We start from the raw sequence: 27,310 nt of genomic DNA, 5'->3' as shown, positions 1-27,310 counted from the left end.
TGTAGATAAAGCAGCAGTTCTCAAAGTATGGGACTAGAACCAACAGCATCAGCATCACCTGAATTTGTAAGAAGTGTAAACTCTTGAACCCCACCACAAGAATGAGAACTCTGGGGTTGGGACCCAGCCTGTCAGGCGATTCTGACGCATTCTAAAGTTTGAAAACAACTGTGCTAGACTTCCTGGCCATTGTTTTCAGTCTATAAATAAAACCGGGGTTCCTGGTTCTGTCTTTATCTTTTATATAATAAAATCTGGATGGCAGCATTTTGCAATGTCTGATGAATTAATTATTCATGAAAAAGTTGTCTTGGAACATTCTTATCCATCTGTGACCTTCGCCATTCTGAATTATAGATACAAATATTATTTCCTGCATATTATTTTCTCTTTTGATGTGCAGTAGTCATCTTCAACAATATACATTCTAACTGTCCACTTACTAAAATGCTGTGAAAAGGAAATAGTTATTTCTGTAAACACCCTTTCTTACCCATCTTGTTCTTTGTTTTGGAATCTCCTGGTCTTATGCTGAGTCATATCCTTGGCTTTGGAGAGTATGAAATGAACCTCACTGAAACTGCATCCTTTTCTCTTCTCTTGAGTCCAGAACCAATCATGGCCTTGCTTAGAGATGCAGTAATTATATACAAATCTCTTAGGTTTAGTATCCATAGTCATGAAGAAACTAGAAGCTACAGACTGAATTTGGAAATAATTGATCTTGGTCATCAAGGCCAATTGAGGAAAGTTTTCAGCTTTTGCTAGTCCAAGGGATAAGCCAGGTAATGCAGTGTTCTAATTGTCTCTGTCTTTCCAAGAAGTTTGTACCCTAATTGAGGCCATGGATGATGTTTTATTTATTTTTGCATCTTTGACCATGTCACAACAATACATACTAGGCCAGTGATGGCGAACTTATGACACGCGTGTCACCTTTGAACTCATTTCTTTGGTTGATTTTTCTTTGTTAAATGGCATTTAAATATATAAAATAAATACCAAAAATATGTCTTTGTTTTACTATGGTTGCAAATATCAAAAAATTTCTATATGTGACACAGCACCAGAGTTAAGTTAGGGTTTTTCAAAATGCTGACACGCCAAGCTCAAAAGGTTTGCCATCACTGGACTAGGCACTCAATAAACACTTGCCAAATTTAATTCAGAAGTTAGATAAAGGTTTTAATTGTGGCTCTACCTCTAAGCCACTGCAAGTTAATTGACCTCTGATTTCCTCATCTCTAAAACAGATCTAATAAGTTTTGCTCTGTCTACTTCCCAGTGTCTTTATAAGAATTTAAAGATAGAATTTATATGAAGTACTCTTTAAAAGTCTAGAGAGCTCTGTAAAGGTGAAATTACATAACAGTTTTGACTCAGATGCTCTCTACCTTAGAGGAATAATTGGTTCATTCTGAATTGTGGAGCGATAACTTAGCACAGTGAGCTGGAAGTCAGGAGATCCTTATTCTAGTTCTGATTTTCTTTAAATTCTTTGGATCTTAGTCTCCTTTGATCTCAAATGAGGAAGCAGAGATCAGATTGGTTCCCAACCTTGGCAACACATTGGAATCACATGATGCTGAAAAATACTGATGCCTGGAAGCCACTCCCATATATTTAATTTAATTGGTCTGGGGAAAATTCTGGGCCTTGAGATTTTTTTAAATTTCCTGTGTGCAGCCAAGGTTTTGCATTTTTTAAATCAGCAAAACCGTGCAGTTAGATAAAATCTTACACAAAAATCCAGGCTACAACATACATACCAGTGGAGCTTCTGCAGTTGCTGTTTTAGGACATTAAGCTCCAACTGCCAATCCCTTTTTCTTGTGTCCCATTTTAGAATTCATGCTTCATGGAGCACTGTTAGAAAGCCATTGTAACAGACAATTTTCAAAATCGTTTACAGGTCCAAAACAATGTTAGGACCTTATGCTTTCTCACGAGAGCTATGTTCTGTGTTTTTCTTAACACCAATTTGATCCATTGTCAGACTGATTATTATGGAGGTTAGCTTTCCATTTACTTCCTTCTGATTACCCTAACTCTTTTGCCTCAAGATGATGATGAGTCTAAAATTCTTGCTGCCACCCTCCCCAGAGAGTCTGATCCCATACATCCAGGGAGGGAGTCAGGTGTCTATGTTTTCCACAAGCACTTTTCATGTCTCTTTGAAACAGTTGGTCTATGGACCACACTTTTGGGAAAGATTGCTCTAAGAGTTTTGGGTCAAAAGTAAATAAGGGATGCGGAAGTGTTGGGACAGATTAATGGATTTCCCCCTGAGCTCAGTGCCTGATCTATCAAAGAGGAGCATCTGGGTATTTAAGACTTTAAATTGTACTCCTTCTTATTTGACCATAGTTCTCAGTTACTGCCCTAAAAACCCACTTCACAACCATCTCTTCATCTGTGGCCAAGTCTATAAAGAGATGATATAGTATAGTAGTCAAGAGCAGTCAGGCAAGCAGGGGTTCAAATCTACCACTGTAACTACCACATTCTGATTGTATGATCCTGAGTAAATCACTTAATCTTAAGCCTCAGGGTATATATTTGTAAAAATAAATAAATAAATAAAAATAAAAAAGAAGAAGGGGAGGGGGTGGGGGGGACCACCCTCTTTCTAGGCCCAGGTGTTAGTGAAAATTACACAAGATTAAATGTGTAAAGCACACAGTACACAGTAAATTTTGATAAATGGTAGATATCCTATCTAATAACAGAGAAACATGGTAATTAACCGTAACTTCACTACCCTTCCCATTGGCTAATCAGCGAGATATGCAAATTAACTGCCAACCAAGATGGCGGCCGGCAGCCAGGCAGCTGAAGCGAACAGGAGGCTTGCTTGCTCCAGTGATGGAGGAAGCCAAGGTTCCCCGCCTGCCGCTGCCGGCCTCTGAGCTGCAGTCTAAGAAACAATGTTGCAATTATAGAACCTAAACAAACCCCAGAAACCTGCTTTCAGCCGTCAGAGCTGGAGCTAGCAGGACCGCAACAGTGTTACAATTATAGAACCCAAACAAACCCAGATACCTGCTTTCAGCAGCTGAGGTCTCAGAGCTGGAGCCGAGCCTTAGAGCTAAAGCAGGCTCTCAGTTCCAGTGACAGCCATAGAAGGTAAATAAATCCCAGAATTAAAAAAAGAAAAAAAGGAGAGGTTGGGAGCTTCAGTCACCCGCCAGCCTGAAAACGGCCCTCTGCCCCTCACCCAGACTGGCCAGGCACCCTAGTGGGGACCCCCACCCTGAAGGGGGTGTGACCAGCTGCAAACAGCCATCATCCCCTCATCCAGGCTGGCCAGGCACCCAAGCAGGTCCCCCACCCTGAAGAGGGTGTGACCAGCTGCAAACAGCCATCATCCCCTCATCCAGGCTGGCCAGGCACCCAAGCGGGACCCCACCCTGATCCGGGACACCATTCAGGGCAAACCAGCCGGCCCCCACCCATGCACCAGGCCTCTATCCTATATAATAAAAGGGTAATATGCAAACTGACCCTAACAGCAGAACAACTGGGAATGACTGGTCACTATGACACACACTGACCACCAGGGGGCAGACGCTCAATGCAGGAGCTGCCCCCTGGTGGTCAGGGCACTCTCACATAGGAGGAGCTCTGTTCAGCCACAAGCCAGGCTGATGGCTGCCAGTACAGCGGTGGTGGTGGAAGCCTCTCCTGCCTCCTCAGCAGCGCTAAGGATGTCCGACTGCAGCTTAGGTCTGCTCCCTGCTGGCAAGTGGGCATCCCCCGAGGGCTGCCGGGCTGCCAGAAGGATGTCTGATTGCCATCTTAGGCCCAATCCCCCAGGGAGCGGGCCTAAGCCAGCAGGTGGTCATCCCCTGAGGGGTCCCAGACTGTGAGAGGGCACTGGCCGGGCTGAGGGACCTCCCCTCCCGCCCAAGTGCACAAATTTTTGTGCACTGGACCTCTAGTTATTATATCAGCAGGACCTGGACTAACTGACAAGGAGTTTTTTGTTTTATTCTTAGGTGGTGTTTCTCTGAGATGAGATACATAAAACTTTATATTTTAGGTAAGTGCTCAGCCTATATCTGCTGAGATATCCAGAGTTCACCAATCAATAATAGTATTTGCTTAGTACTGCACTGTCCCATGTTCCAACCACAAAGCCAAGAAATTGACCGCGTGTGCTCTCGGAGCATTCATTAAAGGACTGAATGAAGCTCACCAAGAAACTTTTAACAATTTTGGATCTCTAAGAAATTTCTTAGTGCAAAACACAGGCTTGACTTCCCACTGGATGGGCTTAAGACTGTGTGTGTGTGTGTGTGTGTGTGTGTGTGTGTGTGTGTAAAGGTGTGAAGAAAAAATTTATAATGTTGAACTTGAGATTATTATCTAAGTGATTCTTACCATTGGTGATATTACTTCACATTTGAGAGTAATGTTTGAATGTTCTTTTTAGAGGGAAGTGAGAAGAACATTCTACCTGAAGACTTGAGGCAGACAGGTAAGTGATTTAATTTTCAAGTTGTTTAAAAAAGAAAGCTATGATAACAATGGTGGAAATAGGTTTTTAAAAATATTTTTTAATATTTTTAAAAAAATATACTTTTATTAATTTCAAAGAGGAAGGAAGAGGGAGAGATAGAAACCTCAATGATGAGGGAGAGTAATTGATCAGCTGCCTCCTGCACACCCCCTAGTGGGGATGGAGCCCACAGCCCTGGCATGTGCCCTTGACTGGAATTGAACCCAGGACCCTTCAGTCCCCTCTATCCACTGAACCAAACCAGCTAAGGCTCAATTCTTTTAGATATGTACCCACAAAAGGAATTGCTTGATTATATGGTAATTCTATTTTTAATTTTTAGAGGAACCACCATACTGTCTTCCGTAACAGCGGTACCATTTTACATTTTCACCAACAATGCTTAGATGCTTAATATATATTTACAGAGTGAGTGGTGAAAAATTTTGATGTTGAAAATATGTCCATTCTCCAAATTAATCTACAATTTGAAGGACTTCAATCTAAAAGTCGCACAGGAATTTTTAGGACATGACAAATTGATTTCAATATTTAGGAGAAAATGTAAGGATAGCATAAAATTTTTAAAGAAGGACAAGGAGATTTTTCCTACTAGATATCAAAACATAACCATGAACAATGATTACCTCTGGAGAGAGAAGTGGGAAAAAGGGATGTGGTGAATATTGTGAAAAGAATCCCTAACTTAAAGCAAAATTCAAGTTGTGGCACATTCTGTAAAACAACTGTCCAGTAACCTTCAAAAGTATTAAGATAAAACAAAAAAAAAGGAAGGAATGAGGAACAGTCTCATGTTGGAGGAAATATACAACTAAATACAATGTGGGATCCTGTAATTTTTAAAAGTACATTAGTGGAAAGAATTGGTTAAAAAATAGTTTATGCACTTCGGTTAATGATATTATGCCAAGGTTAACTTCTTAGTCTGTTAATGGTTCTATGGTTCTATAAGGTGTTGTTAACATAACAGTAAGATGAGTGAAAGGTTTATGGAAATTCTCTATGCTATTTTTGGAAATCTTCTGAAAATTAAAAATTATCTCAAAATAAAACATTTTTTAAAATGTAGTGACCCAAATTGTACCGACTCTTTCAATAAGGGTATTTTAAAAATTACTTTTCCAAGTAATACAGGAGAGTATTTCCTATACAGTTGATATAGTCTCTTTAATTTTTAGGTCTTTTGTTATATATTGAATAGATACAAAGTTTATAACGTGTGTAAATTGTAAAGGGCAACAACAAGATGAGCACAGGTGTGGCTGGAAGCTCTCAGCATGCTCTTCTCAATCCCTTCTCTCCTCCCTCTCCCTGACTTCTATTCTGAATTCTATATTTTTCATTCTCTTGCTTCTTACAGGCTTACCATGAAAATATGTATCCCTAATGATATAGTTTTGCATGATCTTTATGAAAATGGATTAGTACTGTACATCTTTTTTTTTCAGTTTGTTTTTTCGTAAATATTATATTCTTGAGATTTAACAGCGTTAATGTGTATAACTCTAGTTCACTCATCTTCACTATTACATAGCTTTTATTGTATGAACATACCACAAGTTATTTTTCTATTCACCATTAATAGCTATTTGGTTGGTTTCAAGTTTTGCTGTTATGATCAGTGCTACTGCACAACATCCTTGTATATGCCATTTTGTGAGAGTTTCCCTAGGGCAGTGGTCAGCAAACTCATTAGTCAACAGAGTCAAATATCAACAGTACAATGATTGAAATTTCTTTTGAGAGCCAAATTTTTTAAACTTAAACTATATAGGTAGGTACATTGTTATTAACTTAATTAGGGTACTCCTAAGCTGGCCTTTGCTAAAAACGTCCTCAATCTGATTGAGGTACATTCGCTGAGGTCGACCCCTTCCAACTTTCCCATCCACACTTGTCTTGTATACTTGTTTCGTCTATCTCCTTTCGTTCATCCTCTCTATATGTCCAAGCCATCTCAACATACCTTTCTCAATCCTTGACACTACATCTTCTTTCACTCCACAACGTTCTCCAAAATTAACTTAATAAACTTTACTTAAAGTTTTAAGTCTTAGTTAAACTGTAGGTACGTTGAATAAAACTTGATATCATACTTAATAATGATATTATTTATTGATAAAATTAAATTCCTTACAATTTACTTTACAATATCCATAAAATTAAATCATGACAATTACTGACAAACACTAATGTGAACAATGGCCTTGCATCTCCTTGGAAAGTTTGGGTAAGTCGGGTTTGTATGTTGTTGTTTTTAATTTTAGGCATGATTCCAGGTTCTCATCAATAAGACGACTTCTCAATTTACTCTTGATAAGGTCCGTGCTTGAAAATGATTGTTCACATAAATGTGTAGACCCGAATAAGGAAAGAACAGCAAACGCTAGTTTTTTCAGTTGATTATATGAGTCAGGAATACTATTCCAGGTGTTAAAAATCAACATATCTTCCTTCTCCAGGTCTTTCAAAGCAGACCACTTGTACTGTGAACTAAGTTCACATTTGTTTTTCTCCAATATTTCTTTATCAGCACAAAGACGTTCAAATTTCAAGCTCCACAGTTCTTTGTTTTTTAAATCCAGCATTTCAAAGTTGCCAATGTCAATATAATAATAAAGCCACCAACACAAAATAATTACTATTCTTAAATTGATGACAAAAATACCTGTAGGATTTGCAGCTGATTGGAAAAATACAGGTAACTTTATGCTTCGAGTAGGTAGTTTTGTCACCTGCGTGCAATTTGCAGGCGCGACTAGCACTAACCACTGCACATGAGATTGCCGACTGACTGGCTCACTCAACTCGTTCATGAACCGCGCGTGCGCCTCGCCTCCCCCGCGCTGTGTATCCCGTGTCTCCTGTCGCCCGACGGACCAACCGACACCCCCCACTTCTTCTAACCCCACTTCTTCAAAATAGACTCGCCCAGGCCGAAAACCGACTTCTGTGCATGGGCCACGAAGTTTCAATCACACTGTACGTGCGCGCCCACACATGGTATTTTGTGGACGAGTCACACTCAAGGGGCCAAAGAGCCGCATGTGGCTCACTAGCCGCAGTTTGCTGACTACTGTCCTAGAGTATATACCTAAAGATGGACTTATAGGGTAAATGCTCCATCAACTTTACTAGGTAAGACCAAATTGTTTTCCAAAGTGGTTATCTGATTTTTAATATCACCAGCAGTATGTAAGTGTTCTGGAAGTTCCATTTTCTCTACAACACAATATTATTAAGACTTTAAATATTTTGCCAATCTGGCAGGCGTATATATTAAAATTATAAAGCCTTGCCATTTATTGATTGACTTCTTTGTGCCAAGCAAAGTGGCAGATATTCTCATACCTTATTTAATTTTATCCTCTCTCAACTCTTCCTCTCAACCCCATAATGGGAACTAATGCCATTCTTAGTGTGTAACACATAATTACCCCTCAACCTCTCTCTGAAAAATTTCTTAGTGGGTCTTTCTCTTTCCTGTTTGTTTGTTTTTAATTAAATCTTTATTGTTCAGATTATTACAGTTGTTCCTCTTTTTTCCCCCCATAGCTCCCCTCCACCCGGTTCCCACCCCACCCTCCGCCCTCACCCCCCCACCCACTGTCCTCATCCATAGGTGCATGATTTTTGTCCAATCTCTTCCCGCATCCCCTACACCCTTTCCCCCCCAAGAATAGTCAGTCCACTCCCTTTCTATGCCCCTGATTTTATTATAATCACCAGTTTATTCTGTTTATCAGATTATTTATTCACTTGATTTTTAGATTCACTTGATAGATGTGCATTTGTTGTTCATAATTTGTATCTTTAGCTTTTTCTTCTTCTTCCTCTTCTTAAAGAATACCTTTCTGCATTTCATATAATACTGGTTTGGTGGTGATGAACTCCTTTAGCTTTTCCTTATCTGTGAAGCTCTTTATCTGACCTTCAATTCTGAATGATAGCTTTGCTGGATAAAGTAATCTTGGTTGTAGGTTCTTGGTATTCATCACTTTGAATATTTCTTGCCACTCCCTTCTGGCCTGCAAAGTTTCTGTTGAGAAATCAGCTGACAGTCATATGGGTACTCCCTTGTAGGTAACTGACTGTCTTTCTCTTGCTGCTTTTAAGATTCTCTCTTTGTCTTTTGCTCTTGGCATTTTAATTATGATGTGTCTTGGTGTGGTCCTCTTTGGATTCCTTTTGTTTGGGGTTCTCTGCGCTTCCTGGACTTGTAAGTCTTTTTCTTTCACCAGGTAGGGGAGGTTTTCTGTTATTATTTCTTCAAATAGGTTTTCAATATCTTGCTCTCTCTCTTCTTCTGGCACCCCTATAATTCTGATGTTGGTACGCTTGAAGCTGTCCCAGAGGCTCCTTACACTATCTTCGTATTTTTGGATTCTTTCTTCATTTTGCTTTTCCGGTTGGGTGTTTTTTGCTTCTTCGTATTTCAAATCTTTGACTTGATTCTTGCGATCCTCTACTCTGCTGTTGGAAGTCTGTATAATATTCTTTATTTCAGTCAGTGTATGCTTAATTTCTAGTTTGTCCTTTTTCATAACCTCGAGGGTCTCACTAGATTTCTTGAGGGTCTCACTACATTTATCGGCAGTCTCACCAGACTTTTTGAGGGTCTTACTAAATTTATCAGCGGTTTCTAGAAAGTTCTTGAAAAACCTTAAAAGTGTGGTTTTGAACTCTATATCCAGTAGTTTGCTTTCCTCCATTTCTGTCATTTGTGACCTGTTTCTTTGTCTCCGCATTTTGGCTGCTTCCCTGTGTTGATAGAGTGGCTTTCTGTGCTAGGTGTCCTATAGGGCCTAGTGGCTCAGCCTCCCCAATTACCTGAGGTAGACACTCTTGGTGCACCTCCTTGTGGGCTTTGTGCACAGTCTTGTTGTAGTTAAGCCTTGATTGTTGTAGGTATCACTGGGAGGAATTGACCTCCAGGCCAATTAGCTGTGAGAATCAGGTGTGTCTGCAGTGGAAGAATGTCTGTGCTGCAGACACCCTTCTGGGGCAAGACTTGCTTCAGTGGGGCTTTGGTGCTCACTGAGTCTGCCCCCCGAGTGTGTCCCTTATGGATCTGAGTAGTTGTAATCTGGATGGTCCCACTCTGACCACCGGGCACACTGGCTCCTGGATCTCTAAGGAGGTGCTAATCTAGCCTCCGCCTGAGGCTACCCAGCAGGAGCTCAGCTGTGAAGCAGTGCAAGTTGCCATGGGGCCTTGGGCCAGCTGCAAGTTTGTTAGGTAATTTTCAGATTGCAAAGGGCCAGGCCTTTCATATGCAAAAGCTGGCGCACAGCTTGGGTGGGGCAGGGGTCCCAGAGGATCAACAGGGCGGAGCAAGAAGCTATGGCTGCCCTCAGAGGCCCCGCTTCTCAGTGTCCCGGCAATTGCTGCAAGCACCTCCGAGAGAAAGCTGCCCTCAAGTTCTGACCAATGCCAGACAGTCCAGTTTCTCCCGTATGAATCTGGGTCCCCAGAGACTTGCCTAGAACTGGAGCTCAGAGCTTGAGACTCCCTACCGATGGAAAAAGACAACCGTGTCCTCCGCCTCCAGCTCTCTCCGCATGCGCCTTCGTACCTCTGTACTTTACTTCCGTACCGCACCTCCTCTGAGTCTCAGTATGCTTTTCTCTTTCCTTCTAGTTGTAGAATTTCCACTCAGCCAGCCTTCCTGTGGTTCTGGATGATGTCCGTTCCATCTTTTAGTTGTATTCTTGAAGTGGTTGTGCTAAGCAGCAATCTCCGGTGTTTACCTATGCTGCCACCTTGGTTTTCATCTATTTCCTGTTTTTTTAAAAAAATTATCTTTTTAGAAGAAATTTGAGGCATGAGATAGTTAATAACTTACCCCAAATCACATTATTATTATTTAGTAGCCAACTTTGATATAAAACCAGTTCTCTGGCTCCTAATCCTCTTCCCTCTGTTTCTTCCCCTCCCCGCTACACACATCCCATTTCTTTCTTTCTTTTTTTTTTTTTTACACATCCCATTTCTTATATTCCTTCCCTCACATTCTTCCTTCCCTCTTCTGAGATTAAATGTACTTTCCAGTTGGCTGCTATGTAATGTGATGTGCCTGCAGAGAATGTCACAAGATTGGGTGAGTGTCTGATTCCAGCCAAACAGTCATTACTCATGTGCCCACTGGCTTAGTGCCTTCTAACCATTTCACATTCCAAGCTGTGCTACTGTGTGGATTTGGCCTGACTGCCCTCTCAGAACTGCTTGATGGCCCTGCAGGGATTGGAGAGAATCCAGAACTTCAGGGCATCCCATCCTTGGCTCTCCTTTCTCAGCAGCAGTAGGAACCCCAAGCCTACCTATGGGGTATAGGCAGCTAAGAGTAGGACTGGGTGCTTAGAGAATGGTGATATTGGAACTACTGACATTGGGTAGGAGAACACTGATTCTATCGACAGAAGAAATAGGAACCTTAGGTTGGGGTACAAAACTTGTAGCTAACAAGCAGAAGTGAATTTTATTTGGCCTGCACAGTGTTTAATTTTCTTTTTCGTATTTGGATACTTTTATAGAAGGCATGCACTCACCAATTTGTCACAATACCCAGCGCTTTATTTTCTGCTGTTTCACACCTAACTGCTGTTAACTCCCTGACTCCTGAAGTTATTTGATGCAACTGTATCCTTAATGAAGTCACTTGGGATTCACAGAGAGCAGAACTGGAATCTCATTCTCATTCCAAAGTGATCATAGTTGTCCAGAGTTTTGTTGTTGTTTTCTGATGGTTGAATATCTCTTGGTTTCCCGGGAATCCCTTTTATTTGGACTTTACACTTCCCTCAAGTGATTCCCACTCCCCACCCCCACCCCCCATCTAATCTTGTTTGGGATGATTAAGATGAAAATGCCTGTAAAGTTTTCTAGTCTTGGCTTATCCACATTTAGTGAATTAGGAGACCTGAAAAAAATCAATTAACTAAAATATACTTTATTGGCCTTTTCTGAATTGGGTGAAGGATGGAGAGAAAGAATGGATTTTTCTGTGTAGCAAACTCATGGGATTTGATAAATTATAACTTTTAAAAGGTTAAGGAACATGACTCTCATATATATAAAATGAACAGGTATCAAAGATTTTATTAAACTCATTAATTTATGAGGAAGCAAGTAAGATGTTAAGACCACTTGAAGTGAAAATATAGGAGCTAAGCATTTATAGGCAATTTAATAAAGAAATGTTAAGATAAGATTACTGAATTATACACAAAACTATTAAAGTCCTAAAGTCCATAAATCATAACCTTTGGAGTTATATTTTTCACCAGACTTAAATATTTGTTTCTCTACTGAATAAATATATATATAAGTTAACCTCTGTCCTACAGAGTTATAGTATAGTCCAGTCAGTAGGAAACTAATCAAAGGTGTAATCCCAGAATTACACTGAAAGATCACCTAATTTCTTTTACCTGTTTCCAAGGTTCAGATAATTTGTCTGACAGATTGTAGTCATCAGTTTAGACTTAATTTCCAGGAATTGAAATCTGTTTCCTAAGCTTTGAATATATAACTTTATGTTGAGGACATATGAAATGAATTCTAAAATTTAGCATGTCTATCTTAGAGGTAGATTATTTTTAATTTCAGAGATCAAGTTCCTTGTTACTTAAGAACATGTTTAAGTGAAATGTTATTGGCATGAGAAATTCTCATTCTAAATCTTTTTATTTCCTTTATAGAAATTCTATCAAATTATAGTTGGTACTACTTTGCAATGTCTGTATATGAAAGCCGGAGTGAGGAAAGACAAACTGGTGGAGGTAGGTGAACTCAGAGATATCTAAGTCTGCATGTCATTATTATTGCCTCTAAAAAATGTGTGCTTGCATATAACAGATAAGCAGACTAGCCAGTCTACCAGTCAAACTACTAATCTACTAAACAGCTGACCAGTAGAGAAAATATGCTTTACAAAAGTAAATACTTTGTACTTACTAGTATAAGGTCTACTGTTTTGACATCTGAGAATTCTAACTGGAGTAGTTACAATCTCTCATCTTTTGTACTTTCATTTGGAAGTTCACCAGGAAAGCATGTGTTTCTTTTCCTCTCCCCATCCTTCACAACCACCTCCTGCTAAAAAGAAGTGGTCAATGTGAAAAGAAATTGCCAAGGCAGATAAGGTTAAGCTTTGCTGCCTATTTGTGGCCACAGCAAATGGCTATGGCTATGGTGTCAGGAAGTATTTTCATTTACTTCCATGCTTTCCTTCGGTGAAGCCAAGAACTAAAGGGCACTGGGGTAATCACACCCAAGCCAGCTTTCAGAGTGAAACTGCCTGACATGGGAAAAGGTAAATTTTTTAACATAAAATTTTGAAAAAGCAAGCCAGAATGTATTTATATATTTCAGCTTTCTTTTGGGGAATAGAGAAGGTGCAGATAATGAAATTAGGTCACTGATTTAAGGCCACACTTACCTTCTTTACTTTCTGTCATTGTGCAGTTGTCTGATTCCTGGAGGAGCCCATTCTAAGGGCACAGGCCTGAGTTACAGAAAGAAGTCCATTCCAAGGCACAGGCCCTAGATTCAGGAAGAGAAAGTCAGTGAAGTCCCAACCAACGGAAAACCAGGCAGTTCTCTCCTGTTCTCATAGCTGTTAAAGGAGAAAGGGCTGAGGAAAACAAATGAACTGACCAATTTCTCCTGCGTGTTCTTACGAACAGAGTAATAGGTAGAGAGCAGAATATTGTAGGGAGTAGTAAATTCAAGGCAAATGAATGTAGTAATCATCAATAAAGACTGATTTATTTATTCAACAAATATTTATTGATCACAAAATGAATGCCAATGACCATGTTACATGCTGGCAATACAGTGAGATGCTACTTCACATCCACTAAGATGGTTAGAATAAAAAGCAGGCACTAACAGATGTTGACAAGGATGCGGAGAAATGAGAACCCTCATACGTTGTTCAGGGAATGTAAAATAATGCAATTATAAAATAATGCAACTGCTGTGGAAACTGTTTGGCAGTTCCTCATAAAATTAAACATAGAATTGTCATATGACCCGGCAATTCTACTCCTAGGTATATACCCAAGAGAAATTAAAACATGGCCACACAAAAACTTGCACATGAATGTTTATAACAGCCTAGTCCTGTTGCCTTCAGAAAACTGAAACTCTTGAAGGTTTTATTTTTATTGTATTTCTTGATACTTTTTAAAAAAATTTTCATCTGGGGATATGTTGTTATTGATTTTAGAGAGAGAGAATGAGAGGGAGCGGGGGGGGGAGAGAGAGAGAGAGAGAGAGAGAGAGAGAGAGAGAGAGAGAGAGAGAAACATTGGTGTGAGAAAGGAACATCAATTGGTTGCCTCCTGTAAGTGCCCCTACTGGGGATTGAACCCACTACCTGGGTATGAGCCCTAACCAAGAATCAAACACGTGTCCTTCAGTACACGGGACAATGCTCCAACCATCTGAGCCACACTGGCCAGGGCTTTCTTGATTCTTTGAATAAAGAGACAAAAATCCCATTTTTAAATAGATATCCTCAGCAAGAAAGTGTGAGGTAATGAATCTTCACTAGCAGCCAGCATCCCAGACTGATCTACAGAGAAGCATCCTTCTCATCATTTCTCTCCTCTTTCTTAGAACAAGAGAGATATCTGCAAGCCAACAATGAGGAATTCAACAGTATGCTTGGATATCCAGTGAGTATCAGGTCTCTGACTATTTCAGAAGGGTGCTGAAATTTCCCTCTAATATTCCCCTTTGTTGGTAGGGCAGGAACTTCATTGTAGATGTAGATCCTATAACTTAGGTTCTGCTTTCTTTCACATTCCTATACATTGAGGGCTGGTGCAGTGAAGGCTCAGAACCAAAATTAATCCAGTGACCTAGGCTCAGGAATAATATATCTAATATTTTGGGTTTTATATATAACTCCTAGAAAAGAAATACTTGTTGCTTTTTCTAACACAGATGAAAGCATAGTTCCATAATTTTCTTTTTTCATTTAGACATCCTATCTAATAAAAGAGAAACATGGTAATTAGCCATACCTCCGCTACCCTTCCCATTGGCTAATCAGGGCGATATGCAAATTAACTGCCAGCCAAGATGGCGGCCGGCAGCCAGGCAGCTTGAAGTGAACAGGAGGCTTGCTTGCTTCAGTGACGGAGGACTCCAACGTTGCCCACCTGCCGCTGCCGGCCTCTGAGCTTACAGTTTGAAACATTGTTACAAATACAGAAGCTAAACAAACTCCAGAAACCTGCTTTCAGCCAGTCGGGATCTCAGAGCTGGAGTTGAAACAGTGTTTCGATTATAGAACCCAAACAAACCAGATACCAGCTTTCAGCAGCAGAAGCCTCAGAGCTGGAGCCAAGCCTCAGAGCTAAAGCTGGCCCAGAATAAAATAAAATAAAAATAAAAAAAGGAGCGGTTGGGAGCTTCAGTCACCTGCCAGCCTGAAAACAGCCCTCAGCCCCTCACCCAGACTGGCCAGGCACCCCAGTGGGAACCCCCTCCCTGAAGGGTGTGTGACCAGCTGCAAACAGCCATCATCCCCTCACCCAGGCTGGCCAGGCACCTCAGTGGGGACCCCCACCCTGATCCAGGACACCCTTAAGGGCAAACCAGCCGGCCCCCACCTGTGCACCAGGCTTCTATCCTATATAGTAAAAGGGTAATATGCCTCCCAGCACCAGGATCAGCGGAGCCGCGAGGCCTCCCGGCACCAGGATCAGCGTGACAGGGGGCAGTGCCCAAACCCCCTGATCACCCTGCGGCTCTGTGGGGGACAGGGGGCGGGGCCACAACCTCCCTATCCGCCCTGCTCTGTTGGTGACAGGGGAAGGCGCCCCAACCCCCTGATCAGTCCTGCTCTGTGTGTGACAGGGTTTGGCACCCCAGCCCCCCCAACCCCCCGCCACGGGCCCTGCTCTGTGTGTGACGGGGTAAAGCCATAACCTCCCCATCGGCCCTGTCCTGAGTGTGACATGGTGCGGCGCCCCAACCCCCTGATCCGCCCTGCTCTGTGTGTGACAGGGAGCGGTGCCCCAACTCCCCTTTCGGCCCTACTCTGTGTGTGACAGGGTATGGAGCCCCAACCCCCCTGATGGGCCCTGCTCTGTGCGTGACGGGGGTGGTACCGCAACCTCCCCATCGACCCTGCCTTGAGTGTGACAGGGGGCGGTGCCCCAACCCCCCAATCGGCCCTACCCTGAGCGTGACTGAGGGTGGCATCGCAACCTGCTGATCCTCCCTGCTCTGTGCATGACAGGGGGCAGCGCCCCAACTCCCCAATCGGCCCTGCTCTGAGCCCGACCAGGGGCTGCACCTAGGGATTGGGCCTGCCCTCTGCCACCCAGGAGCAGGCCTAAGCCAGCAGGTCATTATCTCCCGAGGGGTCCCAGACTGCAAGGGCACAGGCCGGGCTGAGGGACCCCTCCTCCCCCCCAAGTGCACAAATTTTTGTGCACCCGGCCTCTAGTCTATAATAATACAGATAGATCTACCTAATTCATTTAATAGCAGCATAGTTTTCCATTATATTGATACTAGAGGTCCAGTGCACAAAATTCATACATGGGTAGGGTCCCTAGGCCTGGCCTGCAATTAGGTTCCCTGCCTCCCAGCCTCCCCACCTCCTCCTTCCTTGCTCCACCCCGCCTCAGCTGCTGGTTGCCTGCCATGTTCCGTGCCACCCCCCTAGTGGTCAGCGTATGTCATAGCGAGCGATCGAACTCCCAGTCTCCTGGTCAAACTCCACAGGGGACAATTTGCATATTAGCCTTTTATTATATAGGACTAGAGGCCTGGTGCACAAAAATTTGTGCACTGGCAGGGGAAGGGGGGAGGGGGGTATCCCTCAGCCCTACTTGTGCCCTTTCACAGTTTGGGAACCCTTGGGAGATAACCACCTGCTGCCTTAGGCCTGCTCCCCGGGTGGCAGATGGCAGGCCCGATCCCTCGGTGCCTGCCCCGCCTCCCCAGGTTGCACACACAGCAGGGCCGATCCAGGGGTTGGGGCACTGCCCCAGGTCACACTCATGGCAGGGCCGATCCGGGGGTTGAGGCGCCGCCCTGGGTCGGGTCACACATGGGATGCCCCGGGTCGGGTCACACACGGGACACCCCGGGTGGGTCGCACACAGACACCTGCTGCCCCGGGTCGCAGATAGCAGGCCTGATGGCAGCAGGGCAGGCGGGATGGTGCTGTCCCGCCCTGCCTGCAGTATGCAAATTAGCTGCCATCTTTGTTGGTTAATTTGCATATCACGCTGATTAGCCAATGGGAGGCGTAGCAAAGGTACGGTCGATTACCATGTTTGTCTATTATTAGATAGGATACCTTAATTTATTTTACCAGTTTTCTATTGATGAACATTTAAAATGTCTTCATCACCCTGGCCATTGTGGCTCAGTGATTAGAATGTTGGCCCACAGACTGAAGGGTCATTGGTTTGATTCTCAGTCAAAGGCACATACCTGGGTTTCAGGTTCATTCCCCAGCCACAGTTGGGGTATGTCCAGGAGGCAACCAATAGTTAATGAATAAATAAACAGAGTTGACTGATTCCATTTCCTTGACCCTACCCAGTGTTCATTTTCCTCCTATTTCTCTAATTTCTTCCATTCCTACCCCTTTTCCTCTTCCCAGGCCCTAAATACTGATTCCCATTATGTACTTGGCCTTCTGTTCTCCTTTATTGCCCCATTTAGCCATCAATCAAGTACCCTGCCCAAATAAATAAAGAACCCAAACCAAATTCCACCACCTCTGTCATGCTTAAATTTTATCACATGTGCCAAAATAACTAAACACTGAGGAAGTTCTGAGTTAAGCAGATGTTCTACATTCTTGAGATATTGCTTCTGACTTGACATTTAAGAGTAGAACAAAACACTCTAGTTGCCAAGTTAGTAAAAAAGTACTGATACTTCTATCTTGAGACAGAATCAGCATGGCTTTTGTCTTCATTTGCTAAACCAGTGCTACCCAAATGAAATACATTAATTAGCTTTAAAAATCAATTGAATAATCAATAGTGACAGCCAGCTGCTTCAGTAAGGCAAAAGATGAAAAGGTCTTTGGGTCCAAGTATCAGAGCCATCTGGACTTAGACACCAAAAATCCAAGGTATCTTATCTAATAAAAGAGAAACATGCAAAAAAAGAGAGAGAGAAACATGCAAATTGACCATACCTTTGCTACACTCACAAGCCACGCCCACCAGCCAATCAGAGCGACTATATGCAAATTAACCCAACCAAGATGGCAGCCAGCAGCCTCGGAGCTGGAGCAAGCAGGAGACTTGGTTGCCCCAGTGATGGAGGAAGCCAAGCTTCTCACCTGCCCTGGCCAGCTGTCGGCTCCACTCAAGGCAACAAAGTTTCAATTATAGAAGATAAATAAACCCCAGATACCTGCTTCCATCCAGCCTCCACTGAGAGCTTGGGTGGCTGGAGGGCTTGGCCAGCCTGAAAACAGCCATCAGCCCCTCACCCAGGCTGGCCAGGCACCCCAATAGAACCCCCCTCCCTGAAGGAGGTGTGGCCAGCCTGAAAACGGCCCTCAGCTCCTCACCCAGGCTGGCCAGGCACTCCAGCAGGGACCTCCACCCTGAAGGGGGTGTGGCCAGTCTGAAAACGGCCCTCAGACCCTCACCCAGGCTGGCCAGGCACCCCAGCAGGACCCCCACCCTGATCTGGGACACCCTTCAGGGCAAACCAGCCAGCCCCCACTCATGCACCAGGCCTCTATCCTATATAATAAAAGGGTAATATGCAAATTGACCCTAACAGCAGAATGACTGGTCACTATGACACACACTGACCACCAGGGGGCGGATGCTTAATGCAGGAGCTGCCCCCCTGGTGATCAGTGCGCTCCCACAGGGGGAGCTCTGCTCAGTCACAAGCCAGGCTGACGGCTGCCAGTACAGCGGTGGTGGTGGGAGCCTCTCCCACCTCCTCAGCAGTGCTAAGGATGTCTGACTGCAGCTTAGGCCTGCTCCCCACTGGTAAGTGGACATCCCTTGAGGGCTCCCGGGCTGCCAGAGGGATGTCTGACTGCCAGTTTAGGCCCAATCCCCCAGGGAGCGGGCCTAAGCCAGCAGGGGACATCCCCTGAGGGGTCCCAGACTGCGAGAGGGCACAGGTGGGGCTGAGGGGACCCCCCCCCCCCCGAGTGCACAAATTTTTGTGCACTGGGCCTCTAGTAATAGTAATAAAAGAAAACTATTTCTGTGTTATAATAACATACTCTCAGGACTAGTATGGCCCTTATAGATCATTTAGTTAGAACCCCATGCATGACAGATTTCTGAGCTTCTTGGGAATAGATCTTGTTTAGTTGTTTTTCAGCTTCTACTAGTATAGTCCAACATAGGGCTGTGAACAGAGCAAGCCTTGAGAAATGTATTGTTCAATTGATTGTTAATTGGAGAAATTATGGAGAAAATAAAGAAAAACACTAAGGAAACCTTAGTTTTGGCTTGGATCTCTAGACTCCTAAATGCTAAGCTATTTGACCAGTTTCTCTTCCCTTGGGAAATAGACCTTGGGCAAGTCTTGGCTGGGTAGCCTATCTAGCCTTCCTGGGCAAGGTTTAGCCTCAGGACTGAATGATTTTGGTTCTCCAAAAGGACGCTGATGTCTTCCCAAGGCAGAGCCCAGCAAGATTCCTCATACTTGAGTAGTATCTGTACTCCAGGCCTGTAGGTGGGTTTATTCTTTTCTTTAGGCTTTATAAATGGAGGAGGTGGAGGAGAAGCCCTTTTTGTAGGGAATTACTTGGTCTCATTCTTCTGCTTTTCTTGAGCACTTAGATTCAAGCTCTGACATCTTAGATCAAATGATTATAGACTCAAAGATAGAAAGTAAGATGGTTCTGTCAACATCTTCAGATTGGGACTGAAGAGGTAGCAAGTTCCCATTTTTACTTAGCAAAACAACAGCTTAGATGTAGGCCAAAACTATTCAAAATCTCTCAGGACAATGAAGGGGCAGATGATTTTCTAACGCTGACAGCAACCAATGTCGGAACCTTCAGTGGGCTAGGGGTGAAAGACAGTAATTTGCTTTTGGCATTGACATCCTTCAGCAATGAAACCAGCATGTAAAGACACACCAAAATGAGTTTTCCAGACTAAGAAAACCTTCATTAGAGAACTCTGGAGTGGCGCAAACACAAATAACTTGCCTATTTAGAAGTGAGGAGGGCATTAGAGGCCAGAGGGTAAAATGAAATGGAGGGATTTATGATTCTAAGAAGAAAATGTATTTGGATGGCTACACAAGTGGACTGAATCTCAGGGGACAGCACGATCCCAAGTCTGCAACTTTTTGTCCCAGCCTACCTGACAGAAAACGATCTTTGGCAAATAAAGAAAATAAAAGAAAAACACTAAGGAAACCTTAGTTTCAGCAATTTACTCATCCTCAAAAGGTGATCATATAGTATTCCCTCATAGGGTGGTTTTGAGGATTAAATAAGTTGCTACATGTAAAATGATTAGAACACTGCCTTGCAGGTAATAAATATTCACTAAGTGTATGTTTTCATTGTTGATTTTATCATTATCAATAGTGTCAATAAACAAAGAATTCTCTCCAGTGCAGAAATACGTCTGCCTCCCCAAAAAATCCGATATTGATGAGCCTCAACAACTTTGCATCTCTAGACCACTCTAGGCCTCAAAGAAAACATTGCAGGAGGGGAAGACAAATACTCCTTTCCTTCCTTTGGTAGGGGGATTGTGGCTTTTTACCATTTCAGGATGGCCTTGGTCCTTTTTGTTAAGCCTGGGAGGTGGGGGTCTTTTGTTTCTCTAATTGTGCTTGTTTTCTTTTACTCACAGAACAATACCATCAAGACCTCAAAATATAATATCTTTAACTTCTTGCCTTTGAACCTATTTGAACAGTTCCAGAGACTCGCCAATGCATATTTTCTCGTTTTGCTAATCCTACAGGTATTGCCTTTGGGACCTTTTCCACAGAACATTTTATCAACCTCTCTGGGGTCAGGTTGTATAATCCGCCCTTCTCATCCCTAAACTGAGAAATGCCCTCTCTCGTTAGGTAACAGGCAAGTGGATGGCTGGGATCTCGGGCCAGGCCTCTAAAGTAGCTTTGGTCAGGATTAGCCAGGATGAAACAAGCCTCTCCAGGAGGAAGGAAACAAGGTCACTGGATCCCAAGGAATGGGGGCTCCTCATTATGGCTGCATGGCCACAGTTCAGCCTGACCATAAGAGGCTAAAGACTCTTCACCCCAACCACAGCTACCTCCCTCTTCCTCCTTCTTGTCCCAGCCTACTCGACAGAAAGTTAAAATGCAGGCATGCTGCCGAAGGAGCATGGTCTAGAGACTCTAGAACATAAGACTATCAGCACGGAGCAAGGAAGTAGGACAGGGTGGCCCCAAATCAGGAGAGAGGGACCGATCATCTCATTTTCCTTGTGCTGAAGAAGTGTGGGAGAGTCTGTGGTTTTCCCATGTCCACTCTTACCCGCCTACCCCCAGCACCCTCATTTTCACAGGAGAAATGGCCCTTAGCCATCAAGACAAATGTGGTAGAGTTCAGGACACATAGGTAGCAACTTAGAGTCTCTTCTTTTTTCCTTAGTCCTTGGGAAATGTTTACTTATATTTGGGGATTATATGAAGGCTGCAAACTGTGAAAAGCAACCAGGATAGTTGAATTCGTTACGAACCTATGGAGATGAAAATGGTGTTGTGGTAAGGGGAAGTAAATTGTCCTTTAAGCTTTCTGACCCAGGTTTCTCTCCCTTCCCTCTCACAGTTGATTCCCCAAATCTCCTCCTTGGCCTGGTACACAACTGTGATACCTCTGATAGTGGTGCTGTCCATCACAGCAGCGAAGGATGCCATCGATGACCTGGTAACGGGGCTTTCCAGGACTTAGTTCCTCACCACCTTGTCAGGCTGGGGGGCAAGGAGGACTCCCCAGAACTAGCGAGTGCTAAGAAGAAGCACTGAATGGAGAGAGGAATATGTAATTTTCATACGCCCAGGATTAGTGGTCTATGCATGGCCAGAAAGAGGCAATGCAAGGCTATTTTCTGTCTTCCTATTATGACCACTCAGCCCCTTTTCCAGGCTTCCTTCCATTTCCTTTTTAATAACTCACCTCTTCTTTCACTCCCCCCTTAGCTTTCTCTGGGTTTGCTGTCATCCTTTCTCCATTCGCTCTTCTCTTGTTTTTATATCTATCTTCCCTTCATCCTTCGGTCTCCTCCTCCCTCTTTTTCCTGTTCTCATCTTCCCTTTGCACATTTCATTTCTCCTCTCCCACTCTCCCTATTTCCCTTTCTGACTTTCAAACTTTTTTGTGTGTGTATTTTTTGTGTGTGTTTTTGTTGTTGTTAATCTTCACTTTTAGGGAGAGTGGAAGAGAGAGGGAAAGACAGAGAAACATTGATGTGAGAGAACCTCATCTATCGGTTGTCTCCTGCACAAGTCCCGACCAGGGCCCGGGCCAGGGAGGAGGCTGCAACCAGGGTACGTGGCCTTGACCAAATCGAAACCGGGACCCTTTGGTCTGCAGGCCGACACTCTATCCACTGAGCCAAACCGGCTAAGGCTCAAATTATTTTTTTAATATATTTTTATTGATTTTAGAGAGGAAGGGAGAGAAAAAGAAAGATAGAAACATCAATGATGAGAGAGAATCACTGATCGGCTGCCTCCTGTACACCCTATACTGGGAATCGAGCCTGCAACCCAGGCATGTGCCCTGACTGGGAATTGAACCGTGACCTCCAGGTCAACCACTGAGCCACACTGGCTGGGCTCCCTTTCTGACTTTCAATGCTATTAAGTATGTCCCTCCAGGAACCCTCTGATTTCAGAAAGCCTTATGACTCTTCCTGTCCTTGGAGGGAGAAACTGGCTCCCAGCGAGTGCTGCATAGCTTCCTCTTCACAGCAGGTCCTGCATAGAAGGGTGAGGGTGAGGACCCAGTACCATGCCTACCAGTGGGATTGGGGAAGCCAGTGCTGTTGACCTGCTTGCATCTTCCATAAGAGAGTTCTGATTTTACCAGAATAGGTATTGAGAGCAAGGTTTGAGAGAAGGATGTTTCTCTAGCTCTTTAACTCTGTAACTCTTTAAACCCAGAATTAGCACATGGTTTAAATTTCAATTGTAACTCAAGTCACAATGAAAAATGGTACTTTATTTTTCTATAACTAAATTCAATATTGCTGATAACAACCACCCTACCCTTTTTAAAGAACAAATCACTTAACTTGCCAATTCAGAATAATTTACTTCTGGTTTAGAACTCAGTCTCTTTAGGATAAATATTCTGACCGATTCAGGATTCTCTCTGCCTCCTTCCCAGTCCTACCCTTTTCCCAGGGAGAAATCTCAGCTGAAAGGAGGGGATTCATGTGAGTCCTAGCACCAGGATATACCCTGTATTTGTCCCCCTTCTATTTGGTCTTTGCATAAATGACTGAGCAGAGCTGCTGTTGAAAAAGTTTATGGAGTTCTTATTCATCCACTGTAGGCTTCTGAATGTGGACCATGGTTGGGGATGGGATGGGAGTATGCTTAAGGATAATTAGCTTTCCCTGTACCTACCAAGAAGTATGAGGCTCTCATCCTGCCCATGTTTTTGCATTCTCTCCTCTGTGGCCTTTGATATAAGTTGTTTGTTCTCATCCCCTGGACTTTGGCTTTTGATCTTTAAAGCCAAGATTTTCTCTCTTTCTTCTCCCTTGGTTCTTTTTCAGAATTCCTTTTTCAGTTTCTCAAAGACAATCAGCCTCTTGGCCTGGGTTTTTTTGTTTGTTTGTTTGTTTTATTGATTTTTAGAGAAAGAGGAAGGGAGAGGGATAGAGAAAGCGTCAATGAGATAATTGTGGAATGATTTTGGGGGGTCGAGGAAAATTTCAAAGAGGGTGAACTATATTGGATAATATTTCAGAATACTAAGTTTCTACATGCCATTTGCTCAATTCTATTACCTGAACTTTTTTTTCTTTGTATAATTTTAGAAAAGGCACCAGAATGACAATCAGGTCAACAACCGTTCTGTTCTGGTCCTGATGAATGGCAGGTAAGTCCTTCCACTCCGAAGCTAGTTTAGGCAGGACCGGCTCTGGGGGAGGGTTGGCCTTGTGAACACTTGATGTCCTGGGGGCTTTGGAAAGGTCGTTCGGGACAGTAAAAAGAACCTCAGATTGGACATAAGAAGAATTTGTTTCTAGGTCTAGCATACCCTGAACGCACCAAATGACTTCAGACCTCTCTGGACCTCACATTTCTTATCTATAAAGTAGAGATCATATTCTCTACCTTAGAGGATGTTTATGACAATCAAAATGAAATAATATATATTACAGCAATTAATAAATTGTGACATGGTGTTAATGTGCAAGTGGTTATTATTAGTGCAGAGGTCAGCATGGAGATATCTGTCTTTAGAACCCTAGTGGATTTTAAGATGGTTTATTGGCCATTCTTCCTGTAGCCTTTGGCCAGACCACCTTTTTGTTAACAATCTAAAGAAAGTATTGGCATTGACCCCACTGCTGTGGTGTTTGGTCATAGCTATCTCAAGTGTTAGATCAATGTTTATATTTGGTGGGGTGTTGCAAAATTTGAGCAATTCACTTATGGCAGGAATGGAGAGAGGCAGGAATAATTCCTATATAAAGCAAAATATGAAAACTGTCATAAGAAGTACAAAAATTATTATAAGAATTAATAAAAATGAGCAATCATAGCTGGTTAAAGGAATCAAGGAGGACTTTTGGGAGGAGCTGATGTTTGTGCTAGGCTTTAAGAGATGGGGAAGAATTCAACAAATAGAGATTGTATGAGAGGAAAAGTGACCAGTGTGTGCAGAAAGTATTGGCATTCTTATGTTGCTTTATATAGGAATTATTCCTGCCTCTCTCCATTCCTGCCATAAGTGAATTGCTCAAATTTTGCAACACCCCACCAAATATAAACATTGACCTAACACTTGAGATAGCTATGACCAAACACCACAGCAATGGGGTTAATGTCAATGCAAAGTAGTACAACCCTGAAGGAATTCATGATTGAGGTCCAGTCTTTTTTCACATAGGCTTTATAGAACACACAGTAACTATAGTTTTAATCAGATAATTCTATAGTGTGAAGTTCTTAGAGATCTAATCCTTTTATTTATTGTGGTTGCTGATCCTTACTCAAGGTGCATTATTTCCTCAAGTGTTTTGATCTATTGAAGCCTTTCATAAGTACCACCAAAAAAGGCAGTAGTGAGTCAAAAGAACATTTTAGAAGAACATAGAGATAAAAAGAAAAGACAAAAGTGAGTGTTTTAGAAATTTGCAAGGCTAGGGCGTGACTGATCAAATGAAGTAATTTGAGCACTTGGGTTTTGTAAGATTATTGAATAATTTGTCAGAGAGTGGTGTTGTGGGAGTTCACAAGCAGGGCCCTGACTTGACTTAGTCTCCCCGTGAGTGTCTAATTAATTGAACATTGGCAGTGAGGCTGGTTGTTGAAACAGTCTATATTCCAGAAGTAGCTTTCTTCAGAGCACATGGGTCTGAGCAGAGCGGCTACTATAAAAGTTTGTCTGTTTTGCAAGTTGTGATTTCTGTTGTTTTCATTTCTCAATAGTTTTGGTTAAAGCACATCTTAGTGGAACTTACTTTATGGGCATTCTAAGTGGCCTGAGTTCAGGGGGTATCCCTCCGAGGGTTTTTTTGTTTGCTTTTGCCAAGTAACTCATGGGTATCACCTGTTCCCATACTTCATGAGATTACAAATTCTCAGGGGAGTCCTCCACTCCCTGGCCCCAACCCTCCAGGGTAAAATAGACAAACTTTCTTGCCAATGAGTTGATTTTTTTTAGACCACTTTTTTTCTAATGGTGTTGCCCTTTCCAGAGTCTTGGCTTATAAGGGGTTGTTAGTTCCAACTCTCTGCCTCTAAGGATCCTAAGGCTTAATCTCTTGGCCCTTTAGAGGGCTAAAGTAAAACTCAAGTTCCTAATTATTAATACTGACTCGCCATCCCCTCCCCCACTCAGGGTAAGAACAGCTTCAGAAAATACTTCTGTTCTGAATTTCAATCCTGTCTTTTTTCCTGGCTCTTCACTTTGTGTTAAATATAGCCTTGCTTTTGAAAAAATGTTGGCTTTATTTTATCTAGCACTTGTATTTGTATTAGGAAAAGTACCCGAGTGTTACGGAACTTCGGGAGGTGCCATTCACATAAAACAGAGAACACACATGAATGATCTCCTCTGCCGTCCAAGCAATGTCTTCTCTACCTATATGACCAAATTTTCTAAACCAAAAGGTAGAATGAAATGCTTGGAAATTAAAAATGTACTTATGGCACAATAAGACTGAATATTTTAAATTGGGAGGGAGGGAATATCTCCCCGTCTCCTGAATCTGGGACACATGGTTGTTATAATATCCAGGAACAAAGTAGTAATAGTTTGACAGCTCCTAGTATAACAAAATATAAATTTTTGTTTTAAAAACATATATAACAATACATAATACAAATGTAATATAAATACACATGATACAACATTTAAAATTTTTATTTTAAAAACATACATTTAAAAGGTTACATATGTAAGCTTTTATCTACAGGGGAAGCCCGAATGCAGTAGTGCTGTGTTGTACTGGTGAAAATCATGGCAGACAGAACGCCAGAGAACTGGCAAAAATGAATGTTGACTCAAGACAAAATAAAACACTCACATGTTTTTCTCCAAAGCTTACAGCTACTACCCTTTAGTACTATTCCCCCCCCCCCCCGCCCCCTGATTTGAAAATTAGGAACAAAATAAATAAACGTATTGAAATTTATCTGCATAGAGATGATACTTGAAACCAAAGGAAAAAGGTTCAAGGATCTATAAATAGTGATTTTGTAACAACATAATGATTATGTTTATACTATAATATTAAAAGAAAGTCGGATTTGAATAAGATTTAAAGAAATATAACCCTGGAATTTGAAGAAAAAATTGGGCCACATTCTTGATTGTAGCAGTGATGCATCACAAACTGATTTGGTCGTCCTCTGAGCCTTGAGTTCATCTCAGCTTTTTTTTTTTTCCTTTGATTGTCAAAGCAGAACTTTGGGGGGGAAGGATTCTCAGAGCAGGTATTCAAGGGTTATTTTCTTATAGGATGGAGAAGAAAAAATGGATGAATATCCAAGTGGGAGATATAATAAAATTAGAAAATAATCAGCCTGTCACGGTGAGTGCCTCTTTGGGCTTTTTCTTTTTCTCTTTTGGCTTGAGTGTGTACAAGGGAACCCTTTTAGCACTTCTACTGCCACTGCTTTAAGGGACTTTCATCTTCCTCGCTTTGCCTGCAGAGATCAACAGTTCCTGTGATTAGAAGCTTGTTCTCGTCCCCTCTCACCATAGCTACAGAAAATGTGAGACTAGTTCTGGAAGAGGGGTATATGGTAGCAGTGATGGGTCCTAGACAAAGAGGGTAACCGCTCTTATCACATTGGAATGTTAAAAGTCCTCCTCCCTGCTTTCCTTATTTTCTCTGACTTTTCTGACCACAGGCTGATATACTATTACTCTCTAGCAGTGAGCCCTACAGTATGACATACATAGAAACAGCAGAACTGGATGGGTAAGTGTTCCCTCCTAATGTCCATTAAAGTGATTGAGGCAGCTTAGAGTGATTTTTCACTGAGGGAGAACATGATGCCAAGAACGAATTGTATTCTCATGTGGAAGTACTAAAGAGGCTAGAAATATCCAGCTAAGAGAAGATAGGAGGCCAGACTCTT

At 42.6% G+C, this 27,310-nt stretch overlaps 1 protein-coding gene across 1 annotated transcript in view; it reads left to right on the top strand.

The window, feature by feature from the left end:
• The window catches only part of LOC118667350 (phospholipid-transporting ATPase FetA-like), an 80,338-nt gene that overhangs the window by 10,379 nt on the left and 42,649 nt on the right, over positions 1–27,310 (top strand). Inside the window, exons 2-9 of the mRNA XM_036330467.1 lie at positions 4,436–4,480; positions 12,223–12,303; positions 14,147–14,205; positions 20,362–20,475; positions 21,309–21,407; positions 23,530–23,591; positions 26,685–26,757; positions 27,080–27,150. Of these exons, the coding sequence (XP_036186360.1) occupies positions 12,258–12,303; positions 14,147–14,205; positions 20,362–20,475; positions 21,309–21,407; positions 23,530–23,591; positions 26,685–26,757; positions 27,080–27,150 (524 nt within the window). The 5' untranslated portion in view covers positions 4,436–4,480; positions 12,223–12,257. The remainder of the gene's footprint in view (positions 1–4,435; positions 4,481–12,222; positions 12,304–14,146; positions 14,206–20,361; positions 20,476–21,308; positions 21,408–23,529; positions 23,592–26,684; positions 26,758–27,079; positions 27,151–27,310) is intronic.

Source organism: Myotis myotis, unplaced genomic scaffold (assembly GCF_014108235.1).
Source record: "Myotis myotis isolate mMyoMyo1 unplaced genomic scaffold, mMyoMyo1.p scaffold_m19_p_12, whole genome shotgun sequence".
Taxonomy (NCBI): domain Eukaryota; kingdom Metazoa; phylum Chordata; class Mammalia; order Chiroptera; family Vespertilionidae; genus Myotis; species Myotis myotis.
The sequence above is the reverse complement of the archived record's forward strand: the minus strand, read 5'-3'. Positions and strand labels throughout refer to the sequence as shown.